Source organism: Podarcis bocagei (assembly GCF_964188305.1).
Source record: "Podarcis bocagei genome assembly, chromosome: 13".
In the NCBI taxonomy this organism is placed as follows: Eukaryota; Metazoa; Chordata; class Lepidosauria; order Squamata; family Lacertidae; genus Podarcis; species Podarcis bocagei.
This window is the reverse complement of record NC_138138.1, coordinates 15,925,846-15,940,199: the sequence shown is the minus strand read 5'-3', so window position 1 is coordinate 15,940,199 and position 14,354 is coordinate 15,925,846. Positions and strand designations below refer to the sequence as shown.

Below are 14,354 nucleotides of genomic sequence, written 5' to 3'. Positions count from 1 at the left end.
TTCAGAGTATAGAAGAGTCCTGATTCACAAGCTCTTATGTTGGGTGGGGGGGGGGATTACTACCCAGGCCAATTAGTGCTCAGAGACTTATTTAACAATTTGACTGATTACCCTGCAGTTCCTTCCTTAAACTAGAGATTGGGAATGGTGCACAAACTAAATCCCCACCTAAATTGTTGTCAACTACTCTGAGAATATTTGGCCTGTAAATTAGCCTGTTCAATTTTTGGAATAAATGCACTAAATTTTGCTCTGACTCTCCAGGTTCAGGATCTAATATGTCAGTTATGGCATGCCAATTAACTGCCTGTATAGATCTCAGATTTTTCTAGCACTTAACCTCAGTCCATTTGTCTGTAGGGATTTATATTCCTTTTGGGTAAGGTGGGCAAATATTCTCCTCCTTTCTAAAATGTCGTTTTGTGACTCACTAACAGTAAGAATGATGAGCCATCCCACTCAGTGGATGAAGGAATAAGACTCCATTAGAATGTTAATAACCAAGATATCAGTAGGTATGTAAAAGCATCCATTTAGGAGCATTTATTAGAAAGGATACACCCAAAGCCTTCGTTCAACCTTTATTTGTTGTTATATCAGGATCAAAACAATATCTGGGCACCATAAAAGCTAAATGTACTTTTTTTCTCCCTTCCCTGTCTTATTAAGGGGTTTGTGTGCTCTCATTTCTCGTCAAGCAGATCTTGTCAGTCAGGAAATAAAAGACAAGAGGTGTTTCCCATGCACCTTTTTAAAAATAATATCTTTGGACTGATTTATGCTCCTGCCATGTGTAATGGAGTGTGGCTGATAAATACTAGATCTTTACAGTTGCCTCTTGAGGCTTTGGGCTTCTTTCAAAAGATCACCAGGGGTCTTTCCTTAATGTTCCTTTCACTGACAGCTGTAGTGAGTGATGGACCATTGTGAGACTGGGTTTTTTAATCTCTGGGGACCCCTCTCGTTTGTTTCTTAATCTCTCATTTGCTGGCCGAACCTGCTCCCTTCTCCTTCCTCCTTGTGGTTCCATTTGTTTCCACTGCAAATGAGCTTTGTCAGTGTACTTAATTCCATCACTTAATAAACCAGGCATCTAGTTGAAATCTTAACCTCAGCCAGCATGAAATGTGTAGCATGTCGTTTGCCAAACACTTGCCATAGCAAACCTCTGAATGCTTTTTTTAAATAAATAAAAATTGTTGAAGCAACCCTTAATACAACCATTTCCAGGCAATGCTTGCTTTTTCATTTGGATAGCTTGGCCTTCCCCAAGTTATCAACCTACAGATGCTGTTGGATTCCAGCACCCGTCAGTCCAACTGGCATGGCCAGTGCTCAGGGCTGATGGGAGTTGCAGTCTAAAACACATGGAGGACATCAGGTTGGGGTAATAATAATAATATAATAATAATTTATTATTTATGCCCCACCCATCTGGCTGGGTTTCCCCAGCCACTCTGGGCGGCCCCCAACAGCAAATTAAAAGCACCAAAAAAAAAACATTAAACATTTCCCTAAATAGGGCTGCCTTCAGGTGTCTTCTAAAAGTCACATAGTTGTTTATTTCCTTGACGTCTGATGGGTGGGCATTCCATAGGGCGGGTGCCACTACCGAGAAGGCCCTCTGCCTGGTTCCCTGTAACCTCATTCTCGCAGGGAGGGAACCGCCAGAAGGCCCTCAGAGCTGGACCTCAGTGTCCGGGCTGAAGGATGGGAGTGGAGATGCTCCTTCAGGTATACTGGGCCAAGGTCGTTTAGGGCTTTAAAGGTCAACACCAACACTTTGAACTGTGGTTAGCCCTAACCATGTTTAGGACCAGCATGGAGGAAGAGGAGCATGCAATTCTCTGGCTTGTTTTCTTTGCAACGATTATCCGATTTGGAGTATTACATTTGCACTGCCCTGCCCTTGCGCCTTGGCTCTTAGCATTAAAATTGTTGTGTTCCTCACTGCCTCCCACTAGGAACCATACTACGTCCGCTGCATTAAGCCTAATGACAAAAAGTCGCCACAGCTGTTTGATGAGGAGCGTTGCAGGCATCAGGTGGAATACCTTGGACTCCTGGAAAACGTCAGGGTCCGAAGAGCAGGTTTCGCCTATCGTCAAACATACGAGAAATTCCTTCACAGGTAAGGAAAGATAAAACTGACTAGCCTTCAGCTGTTTGGGGACCATCTAGAGACTTGGCAGAAATGACTGAAATGTGTCGTGTTGAGTGGTACTGGCTTTATATACCCCCTGCTTTATTTTGGAGAATAAAATAACTTGTATAGGGATTTCTTTTTTTCTTTCAATTTTTTTTTACAAAGTAATAATCATAAGTAAATAAGAATAAAAATGTGCACCCCACCCCGAGACCAACCTCCCAAAATTTCAAAACCTCTTGTGATGGTTTGACCCATTTCCGTTTTAACAATACAAATTCTACAAACGCCTTCCATATCTCCTCAAAATCATTTCTCCTGCATATTCCCCATCTTACCTTAATAGCACATGTTAATTTATCATTAATAGCTATATCCCACACCTCTTTATACCATTCTTCCATTTTATATTCTGCTTGCCCCTTCCACTTCCTCGCTATAATAACTTGTGCAGCTGTCAATAAATTTGTGAGCGAGTCCTTCACAGCCTGCGAACCTTCCACCCCCATTGCAAATGGATAATAATGCTACCTCTGGACTTTCAGCCAGCTTTAACCCAGTGATTTCTGTTATCTCCTTAAACACCCTTTGCCAAAAAAATAGCACACATTTACACGTATAGGGATTTCTGTTGGCATTAATGAGAATAGTTTCACCAGGCCAGTTTCATAGACCTTTAATAGAGGTATGGAGAACCTTTGGCCTTCCAGATGTTGCTGAACATCAACTCATCACCCCATGCCACCTGCCATGCTTGCTGGGGCTGGTGGGAGTTATAATTCACCAGTATCTAGAGAGCCATTGGTTCCCCACCTTTAACACCTCTGCTTTAAAATATTTTGCATGTAGTTTTGTGGTCATAGCTTTGGTTTCTTAGAGAGAAGCTTGGTATCATCCCTGTAGGATAAATTCAATGTCCAGAAGTTGTGTGGTTCTCCCACTACATCTTTTCTCCCAAGAATAATTTTCCCCATCCGCGGTTAGCAAGCAGAGAGCGGGAACCAAGAGCAAGAGTTTGGCTGTCTGAATAGATCAGATATTTACGCCATGGGCTCCCTGTGGCAGAGCAGGAGCTCCTCAGCAGATCTAAATGAAAATGGATGCGCATGCATGCTCCCAAGCGCACACTCCGGTGCAAAGCTATACGCCATTTTCAGCAAAGCACCTTTCTGTATGACTGAATATGTGAGTTGCAGCTTCTTTAATTCCAAAGAGATACCGAGGTCACCTTGGACGCCGAATGCTGCTATTTATGCTGGTGATAAGCTGTTAAAGCTTGAGCAAAGAAATTCAGATGGGAGAGCAGGGCTGCCTGGTAGTGTGCCTCTGCTTTAACTTGGGGAGGGGCTGCCGAGACCATATAACACTGGTCCTGAAAGACCTACATTGGCACCCAGTATGTTTCTGGGCACAATTCAAAGTGTTGGTGCTGACCTTTAAAGCCCTAAATTGCCTCGGCCCAGTATACCTGAAGGAACATCTCCACCCCCATCATTCAGCCCAGATACTGACGTCTAGCTCTGAGGGCCTTCTGGCAGTTACCTCACTGCAAGAAGTGAGATTACAGGGAACCAGGCAGAGGGCCTTCTCGGTAGTGGCGGCCACCCTGTGGAACGCCCTCCCGTCAGATGTCAATAAAATAAACAACTATCTGCCTTTTAGAAGACATCTGAAGGCAGCCCTGTTTAGGGAAGTTTTTAATGTTTGATGTTTTCTTCTGTTTTTATTCTGTTGGGAGCCGCTCAGAGTGGCTGGGGAAACCCAGCCAGATGGGCAGGGTATAAATAGGCAGCCCTTTCCTGTCTTTGGCTAGGATTTTGTAAGGCATTCTTGGGCCATATAGACAAGTACCGTATTTTTCGCTCTATAACACGCACCCGACCATAACACGCACGTAGTTTTTAGAGGAGGAAAATCCGTAGGCATGCCACCCGTAGGCATTCCCTCCATAACACGCACAGACATTTCCCCTTACTTTCTAGGAGGAAAAAAGTGAGTGTTATGGTGCAAAAAATATGATATACTCAAAGCCAGCTGTGCATTCTCTGTCTCTTGGCTCCAGGAGACAACTGCTGGAATTCAGCAGGTGGAAGATATTGTTGTCGAGCAGGCAAGGGCAGAAGACTTGCCAATTGTTGCACCTCTGATTGCTTTCTGTGCCTGAAAAGGCCTCTGACCCACAATGCCTGTTGACTTGCTAGGCTGGTGAAGGTCCTTGTTCAGTCCCAAGAGTCCTTGGCAGATAGGAATAATTCTGCTTGATCCAGGCCCCACCCTCTTATCAACTGAGATACTCTAACCCATTGCGTGTATTTATCTGGAGTTTCATTCTGCAAATCTGGAACATCCTTAAAGCTTGGTAGTCAAGTAGCTCATTCAAATGTTCTGTCAAACAGTAAGATGACACTCCGTGGAACGTAAACCAGTTTGAACCCAGTTCGACTGAAGCCTGCACAGGTCACTGATTCCATTATCTGCATTTGCAATTCCTTTCCATGTGAAGTGGGAAAAGATAAAGTCCCATAGCATTTGCTGAGGTCATGCTGGGGATGCCCTAGTAGTAGTAGTAGTAGTAGTAGTAGTAGTAATAATAATAATAATAATAATAATAATAATAATAATAATAATAATAATAATTTTTATTTATACCCCACCCTCCCCAGCCAAGGCCGGGCTCAGGGCGGCTAACAAGCAATAATAAAAACAAATTGAATGAATACAACTTAAAAACAAAATTAAAATACAACATTAAAATATTGAAACCTCATCGCAGGAGGAGAAGGAAAAGAAAAAAGAAAGAGGGGGAGGGAATCAAATTGGCTCCAAGCCAAAGGCCAGGTGGAACAACTCTGTCTTACAGGCCCTGCGGAAAGAAATCAGATCCTGCAGGGCCCTGGTCTCATGAGGCAGAGCATTCCACCAGGCTGGAGCCAGTGTTGAAAAGGCCCTGGCTCTGGTTGAAGCTAATCTAACTTCCTTAGGGCCCGGGACCACTAGGGTGTTGCTATTTATGGACCTTGAGGCTCTCCGTCGGGCATACCGGGAGAGGCGGTCCTGTAGGTACGAAGGTACATACTGGCTCCCAGTATGTTTCCGGGCACAATTCAAAGTGTTGGTGCTGACCTTTAAAGTAAAGTAGCCCTTTACCATGATACTGATGAGTCTGCGAGTGAGCAGAGATGGCAAACACAACTCCAACAGTGCTTTCTTTTAAAATTCTGGTTTGCAGGTACAAGATAATCCCTGAATTTACTTGGCCAAATCACAAGCTCCCATCAGACAAGGAGGCTGTGAAAAAACTGATTGAGCACTGCGGGTTCCAACATGACGTGGCCTACGGCAAGACCAAGATTTTCATCCGCACGCCTCGGACACTCTTTACATTGGAAGAACTACACGCCAAGATGCTTGTGTGGGTTGTTCTCTTCCTACAGAAGGTGAGAGGCAGTAGCAAAAGCTGCTTTAAAATAGCCCAGCTCTAGCCACTGCAGCCTTATTAAAGGTGGCAGTATGGCCGGTGGCAGATTCCCAGTGCACTGTTAGCTTAATCTTTATGCTGAACCTGATTTGTAGGGAAAGGGTTCCAGTTTCATTTTGGAGTCAGCTGTTATCGCAAATCCATTTCCCACAATATGCATTAGAGAAGCAGTTCAAACACTAGCCTCCAAAGTTTTCCAAGGGCTACAAGTCTTGTGTCAGGTAATTAGTTGGTTTGTCAAATTAGCCATCAAAATCCGAATTCAGCACAGGGAAACTGGACACTTTTAAATAAGTTGGGCTAACTAAGAAGACTTCTGCAAACCTGATTTGCATCAATAAGCAGTTAGTATGTTGTAACTTTAAAACGATTATTGACCTTTGCTTACCTTTAATCCAATCAGAAAGCTGGTTATGGTACAAGAGGAATGGACAAGGCAGGGGTGGCATTTTGGAGCAAGACAGAGGGACGTGATTGGGCATAAAAGTTCCAGGGCACCCGTCTGGGGGCCGTATTTTCTAACAGAGGACACCAGAAATGAGGGCTTGAAAAGCGTGTCGTCTCAAACATAAACCGCATCCCTTGTAAATCCAACTTTGTAGCCTTTTTATGCAAGCCACAACCAAAGATAGGAATAGTAAAAAAGCACACTTGTGATGATTGCTTTTAATAACCCTTTTACCTTGTGATTATAATAAAACACAACATCGTAAATCTGCTCAGAATAAGGGATAAAATTAATGACGTTTCTTGCAGTGGGAGGCCTAGAAACATCAGCACTGGTATGTTCTGTTTTGTGCATAGCAGTACTCACAAAGTATAAACGGTTGTTACTCCAGCTTGCATCTCTGTAGGACAAAGGCAGGACTGATTCCTGTAAATGATCCCTTTTGCTATTGCTTGTATGACAGCTTTCCCCACTGCTAGAATGTCCCAGTGGGTGAGGGAGGGAAATGGTTGCTGCTTTGCAGTAGCTTGCCCCTTTTACTGTTGCTACCAGCAGGAAGTAGGAAATTAATTTTTGATGTAATGCTAGAATATTGATTCATTACAGCGCACATTAAGTAAACAGAAAAGGGGATTTATGGAAGTGTGATGGGCCTTGTGATGGCATAGATTTCTTTGGAGGGACTTGATTTTCTAAAACAAAAAAAGAAAGAAAGAAAAGGTAATTAGAGGCCTTACCTGGCTTGAAATGCTTTGGAATTGTTATTACATAATTCCTTAAAGACCTATATAGCTTAGCCTAGTTTTTGCTCCATCATTCTTCTCCTTAGGACTGCTACTTGTTTACCAGCAGATGGAGCCCTTGCAGGCTTCCAGTGAAGAGATGAAGATTAAGCTTCAAATAAAAAATAAGACAAAAAAATGAGGCAGTTCAGTTTCTGTGTCACTTTTGTGTGCTTCTTCAGAATGTTTAATAGTTAGCAACTCCCCTTTTTATTTGCTGCTGAACTAGCTTTTGTTCCTCCCCCAATCTGTCTCCGTCTTGCACATTATGTGCAAAACGTGACTGTAGAAAATACTGGAAGAAACTGCTTGCAGTCCTGCGGCGCAAGAATTTTTGGGAGATCGAGGAAAATGAGAGAGGGATACAGAATTTTGTTGATGGAATGAACCACGGCTCTTGGCTCACTAGAGAGTCTTTGGAGGGTTCTGGGTTTGCAGTCTTGTGATGATGTTGCTGTGGTTGTTGTAATATGCAAGAGAGATAGATGGTATCATGGCAACCTTGCTTTCTGTCCATCATTTTCTGTCTTTCATATTTTGTGTACTTCACAAGACTCAGGTGATGGGGCTAAGCACGTCATAGTTCAGCCTCCCCTGCTTAATGGAACTTGGAGGGTTTATTTATTTATTTGCATCTACAGTCAAACCTCGGTTCTCAAATGGCTCCATTTTCAAACATTTCGGCTCCCGAACGCCAAAAACCCAGAAGTAAAGGTTTTTGAACATTTTTCACTACCCGAATGTCCGACGTGGCTTCTGTTTTGAGTTTCCCTTTTGAATTGAGGCTTCTGCTTTCAGTTTTTGGTTTCCGAATGTCAAACGGTCTGCCGATGTTTTGGACTACCCTTTTCATCAGCCTGTGCTGTCCTGGGGCGGATAGTAACTCTGGCTCAGCATACGGAGGGCACTACATTGGGGGAAGGTGGACTTAGGGCTTTGAGTATCATCTGAAGTTTCTGAACGCTGTTCTGAAGACTTATTCAGGTCCCACGAGAGGCAGTGATGGCCACCCATGTGGATGGCTTCACAAGAGGTTTGCACAAATTCATGAAGGATATGGCTATTAGTTTCTGCTAGCCACAATGGCTGTGCTGTGCCCCCATGGTCAGAGGCAGTAACGCTTCTGAACACTACCGTATTTCTCGCTCCATAAGACGCACTTTTCCCTTCCTAAAAAGCAAGGGGAAATGTCTATGCGTCTTATGGGGCGAATGCATGGTCCCTGGAGCCAAATTGCCCAGGAGTGAAAAGCAGATCGTGCAGTGGCGCAAAAACGTGGTTACAGAGCACGGATCCACATGGATTCTCAGGATTTTTGCATTGGGCTACCCCAAACTCGCCATCAGATCACATGTCTGTGGCCACAGCATGAACCACAAAAATCATACAGCCACTGTTTCGTTCCGAATATTTTTTTTTCTTGTTTTCCTCCTCTAAAAACTAGTTGCGTCTTATGGTCAGCTGCGTCTTATGGAGCGAACAGTACAGTAGTTGCTTTTTTTTTTAAATGATATTTTATTAAAGTTTCCAAATTATAACAAGACAAATGAAAAAATAAAAAATTAAAAAACATAAAAAATAGAAACAGTTAAAAACACATTAATCTTCATAACATATCTTCATACACTTATTTCCCCAGACCTCCTCATCCCTCCCTTTTTTGTATTCCAGTTCAATTTGTTAGTTCAGCAAATCCTTAGCCGTCAAGTTTTTACCCTATTCTAATCTTTCATTACATTACCTTACTCTATTCTCCTCATTGTCTTATAAAAAACCTTAACCTAAATTTTATTTTTGATAACTTCTCTTAACCGTTATATTCTTTCCTAATCCCTTAAACTTTTATACCAGAGCCAAGCAATTTCATTTCATACATCCTTCTAATATTCATCAATTATATAAAATTGTCCTAATAACAAAAGATAAAAGTCTTCGTCCAACGTCCCTTCCCCCAGGTCCCGGGTTTGTCAGTCTATTTATCCCATTAAGCTGGCACATTAACCTGGTGATCTTATATCCGAGGCTCTTAAATCTCTTCCACGTCCCTTCCACTGTTTTTCTTCATGTTTTCTTTTCACACGTGTGGTCTCCAATTTAATAATGCTTTTACCTCCTTCCAACCAAAAGGCCCCTTTTCCACAGTCCAATCTGAGCTCCATGTAGTACTTAAATGCATGTTTCAAAGTCCCTCCAAACTTTGGGATCCCCATATCTCCAAGCCTCTCACAATCCACTACCACACTCGGAAAGTCCATCATCTGGTCCAACAATACGGTAGTTGCTTGTCCTTTTATGGCTATTTGAGTTGGTTAGAGTTCAGTCCCCTTAGGGGACGTCTGCATATTTCTGCATTGCAGGGCGTTGGAGCAGATGAGCCTCAGGGTTCCTTCAAACTCTGCACTTCTTTGATTCTATGAAACCACAGGAGGTTTTTGCGCTTATGCCCTGCTTGTGGGTTAGCTACTGCGAGAACAGGTTGCTGGTCTAGATGGGCCGATGACCTGGTCTAGCAGGCTCTTCTTACTATTCGGAGGCAGTCCCAGGTAGAGTGTGCATGTTGTTCTAATCCGAATGAGATGTAGCCGGGGCATTTGTCACCATGGCTAAACCGGACGTTTCAAGGAAGGGGGTACAGATGGTGCCCTGGCCTCAGTTGAGCAACAGCGTATGCTTTCTTTGCCATTGCCATTCAAAGTGTCATGAATAATTGGGGTGGGGAAGCTCAGAGGTGGAATTCTCCAGCTGCTTCATGTTCAACCAGTTATCTATTTAATAAGTGGTTTGCTTCAAGTAGCTGTATGATACCTCTATGAAAAGAAACACAAGCAGTGTTATCTCCGCGTTCTCTCTGAAAAGAGCCAGCAGGACTTAAATAGCAAATGTAATGGTGTCTCTTCAAATCAGACTTCTAACACCTTCCTCTTCGCCCTGATCATCCTCGGGTTGACTATTCCTGTAATGCAGACTCAAGCCATTTAGGACACTGCCAAGCTTTGCTTCTATCAGAAACCATTACAGTTAGTTCCCCCCTGCCACCTCGTCCTTTTATAAAGGCATTAGGTTTGGTTGCATCTGTGAGGTTGAACTGCTAGACTCCATGCAGTTGTGCAAGAAGACAGGCTTATTAATGTTTCAGCCCGGCACACAGGAATGTCCCTTTTGTTGAAAGGGCTGTGTGTCTGCCATCCTTTCCAGTATTGTGAGCTGACAGTGTTTCCCCCCCCTTCTCTCGTCTATTCCCCCTCCCTTTGCCTTGAGGCATTTTATTTCCCCAGACACTCCTCTCAGGAGGCTTGTCAATCAAGACCCTGCAGCTGCTGTTGCCATAGCAACATGGCGGTGGTGGTGGAAATAAGTAGATGGGGAGAGGAGATGAGAACAAAAGCTGCGGCTGACTTGTCATAATTTAATATTTTGCTTTTCTCTGTCCCAACATGCCCTTAAAGCTGTACATACTAGGAATGGGTGAGCTGCCAAAAAAAGAAGAAGAAGAGGCTTCCACTATTAACAAAAGACTGCATTTTCGTATTAGATTACAGTCCAACAGCTGTAATCAGAGAAGGGCTTCTGCACAGTGACCCACATCAGGGATGATATAAGGGGTTTGCCATCGATTTAGAAGGCATTTTCCTGTCTTGTGTGCTGGGGTTGTGGAAAGAAGTAGAAATGGGAATTGTTCTGTATCTGATATAACATACCTGACATGCCATTATGTAGGGATCTTCAGCCAAAATCCTCCCAACGTTTCTGAACACCCATTGCTGCATTGCAAAGGCCATTTATTCCTGCCTTTAGCCCAGTGCTTGGGCCACACATAAACTTGGAAACCAGTATGTTTAACAGGCACCTACATTGCACACTGAAGTCTGGATATATGAAGAACTCTAGTTTAATGAGTAAGCCAAGTTGCATGTGCCCTGCCCCCCAAGTATAGTATCAATTTCACAGAACCACATTTATTCTGTGTGCAGCAATACAATATCCACTTTTCTGACTCAAACTGTGGTGTCCCTAACTCTAATTAAAAATGGAGCAGGGGAACAGGCATTGTCTCTGACCCCATAATTAGTGAGGCACAGTAGGAGAACCTTCATAATTTTATCAGTTTCCACTTTGAATATAAAACTGAACATCTTTTGTGTTCCTCGTTTTGCAGAATTTTGCCCCTCTCTAAGGGCTCTTTTACCTAATTTTGGAGCCTAGCAGCTTAGAGGCAGAATTTTTCCCCCTGCTGCAATATCAACAGCAACCTCTGAAGAACAGATTCCATTTGCAACGCTCTGGAAGCCATACAGCAAAGCTCGTGCCCGTGTGGAATTTATCTTGCTAGTTTCAGTTTTGGTGCCTGGAGGATCAGCTGTGCTTTGACAGTGTGAAATGTTGTTTGCCTAGCAGCTCAGGCGACTGTGAAGCAGGGTTGGTAGGAGAGGGCACATGTGCGTCTGCTGTAGCAAGCACGAAAATATTTTTGCAAGGTTCGTACAACCATAACATGTCTCTGTGTTGCACTGTGGCATTTAAATTTCAGAATGAATTACTCGGTTTTGGCGTGGAGTTTCTGTGTATCTGTTGGCTTGGGGTTTTAGGCGCTTGGATCTAGTGGAGGAAATCTTCAAGGGCTAACACAAATGCTTTTTCCAGTGAAATTGGAGTTGTGAGGAACTTGCTGAGCGGAATCTAAATACAGACATCCTGCCTCTCTTTTCTGCCAATGCCCCTCTGTTGACAAGGACGGTAGATGCTAAAAGAATGTTTATGATTTGTTTCCTCCATGGCCCCATCCTATCAGCGTTCTGCTTATAGCCAGAGCCTCGTTACTTTTTAATGTGGCTTATTGTTGATCTCTTTAAGGTGCAAATAGTCCTATCATTCTGGTTATCCACACAAAAGCCCCCTATGAGGTAGTCTCTACTAACGCCTTGCAGTGATGGGGGGGTCTAAGCAAAATAGCACAATAATGTTATAAGGGTACCCTTGTCCAACCCCCTTTTATGAAAGGTTCATTCACCTGATGCCCCAACAACTGTGATGGGGAAAGTTGAGGTATAGCAAGAAGTTACCTTATTAGATTTATTTCCCATTGCGTATATTCAGCACTGCTAGTGGTAGTGTTGTACTGCAGCATATCTTTCTCCTGAGCCAAACCATCCAGTCTGCGAGGATTAATACAGTAGTTACTAAAAAGGGGGTGGTCTTCTTCCCTCTCCCCTTTCAAAAGTGTGGTTCATAGGTGATGGTCTTTCAGATGTTAAGTTCTGACATCCTGCACAACACCAAAGACAGGGCATCCTAATTGAAGCACTCCTAACAGATGGACGTCCATTCTTGAAAGGCTTCAGTGAAGATGCCAGCTTCCTTGTTGTTGTTGTTTAGTCATTTAGTCGTGTCCAACTCTTCATGACCCCATGGACCAGAGCACGCCTGGCACTCCTGTCTTCCACTGCCTCCCGCAGTTTGCTCAAACTCATGCTGGTAGCTTCGAGAACACTATCCAACCATCTCGTCCTCTGTCGTCCCCTTCTCCTTGTGCCCTCCATCTTTCCCAACATCAGGGTCTTTTCCAGGGAGTCTTCTCTTCTCATGAGGTGGCAAAGTATTGGAGCCTCAGCTTCAGGATCTGTCCTTCCAGTGAGCACTCACGGCTGATTTCCTTCAGAATGGATAGGTTTGATCTTGCAGTCCATGGGACTCTCAAGAGTCTCCTCCAGCACCATAATTCAAAAGCATCAATTCTTCGGCGATCAGCCTTCGTTATGGTCCAGCTCTCACTTCCATACATCACTACTGGGAAAGCCATAGCTTTAACTATACGGACCTTTGTTGGCAAGGTGATGTCTCTGCTTTTTAAGATGCTGTCTAGGCTTGTCATTGCTTTTCTCCCAAGAAGCAGGTGTCTTTTAAATTCGTGGCTGCTGTCACAATCTGCAGTGATCATGGAGAAAGTAAAATCTCTCACTGCCTCCATTTCTTCCCCTTCTATTTGCCAGGAGGTGATGGGACCAGTGGCCATGATCTTCGTTTTTTTGATGTTGAGCTTCAGACCATATTTTGCGCTCTCCTCTTTCACCCTCATTAAAAGGTTCTTTAATTCCTCCTCACTTTCTGCCATCAAGGTGGTGTCATCTGCGTATCTGAGGTTGTTGATATTTCTTGCAGCAATCTTAATTCCGACTAGGGATTCATCCAGCCCAGCCTTTTGCATGATGAATTCTGCATATAAGTTAAATAAGCAGGGAGGCAATATACAGCCTTGTCGTACTCCTTTCCCAATTTTGCCAGCTTCCTTAGGCAGGATTTTTCTTTTTGCATTTGCTTGGTTTTGGAGTTTGGAAGTTCTAAGTCCAACAGCTTTGTTACAGGCATTGCTTACTGACTCATCTCCAGAGCAGTTCTTCGAACACTTCTGTGTGGTGCAAGTCCAAGACCTGCTGACTTCACAGTAGCTACAGATTTTGAAGTGGTTCAAGGTCAGCATTTCATTGGCAAAGGCCATGCATATTCATTGGGAATCAGTGACACTGAGCTCAGTGAAACAGTTCCAGGTCAATGTACGTCGGGTTGCAGCCATACTATCGGGTCATGGCATGCCTCGGAAGTTATTTTCACGAAACTCAAGCACATACCGCTTGGCTCCTCGGGGTCAAAACCATGTCACACTAAATGCATAGTCAAAAACCATGTCGGGGAATTTTAAAAATGTAATAGGAGGCATTAAATTTTCATTGGCACCCACAGGAGCCTTTTATCTCAGGCTTCTTGTGGGTTTGATGAGTGTTTTTCATCAGAATTACAGCTTGGGAAAGGAGGTTTCATCTTCCATCTTCACATGCTGCAGTCCCAATGAAACACCTCCCACCACAAAGTATTAAAACTTTAAAAAACCCCTGACATGGTTCTTAACTACAAATTACGATCAACGTCTAGAGCCTGATCCTTCTTTGGAAGCTTTGGCCATGTACCAGTCTTATGTGCTTTGGATCCTGTGGTTTTTATTTTTTTGTAGACTCCCTGCCTTTTCCACAGGCTTGTCAAGTTGACAGTCCTGTGGGAGGCCCTGGTCCCTTTGCTTGACTCTTCACTGTCACTCCTTGCACAGCACTCGTAATTTAGGCTGCAGCAGGGAGTGTTTGCTCTTCGGCTTTTATCAATCTTTTAAATTAGCTGCCTTTTTAATGATGCATTATGGTAGGTGTTAGAATGGAAGCCACTTCAGATCCTGGAAAGCATCTCACGGCTGTCGTTTCCTTGAACTCGTCTCTTTTTTTGCTAACCATACTGGGCAGAGTGGAACTCTTCTACTTCTCTCCCACACGCCTCCTCCCTCCCTCCCCCCACCCCACAATTTTACCACCTCCAGAACCATATTTTGAGAAATAATGAAGCATGTCACACAGTGAAACAGATGGGGCTGTGCTCTTTATTTGCATATTTTAAAGTGAAATGTGTTTGTCACGAGTACAGTTCTTCCCCCCCTCACCACCACCATCACACACAGAGACA

At 43.6% G+C, this 14,354-nt stretch overlaps 1 protein-coding gene across 2 annotated transcripts in view; it reads left to right on the top strand.

Annotated features, from left to right (window-relative positions):
* Nucleotides 1-14,354, top strand: part of MYO1D (myosin ID) — a 171,870-nt gene that overhangs the window by 59,905 nt on the left and 97,611 nt on the right. For both annotated transcript variants that reach the window (XR_014001258.1, XM_081166191.1), the window contains exons 15-16: nucleotides 1,965-2,131; nucleotides 5,376-5,583. Coding sequence is in view for 1 of the 2 variants with exons in the window: in XM_081166191.1 (XP_081022317.1) it covers nucleotides 1,965-2,131; nucleotides 5,376-5,583 (375 nt within the window). In the remaining variant the exon portion in view is untranslated. The remainder of the gene's footprint in view (nucleotides 1-1,964; nucleotides 2,132-5,375; nucleotides 5,584-14,354) is intronic.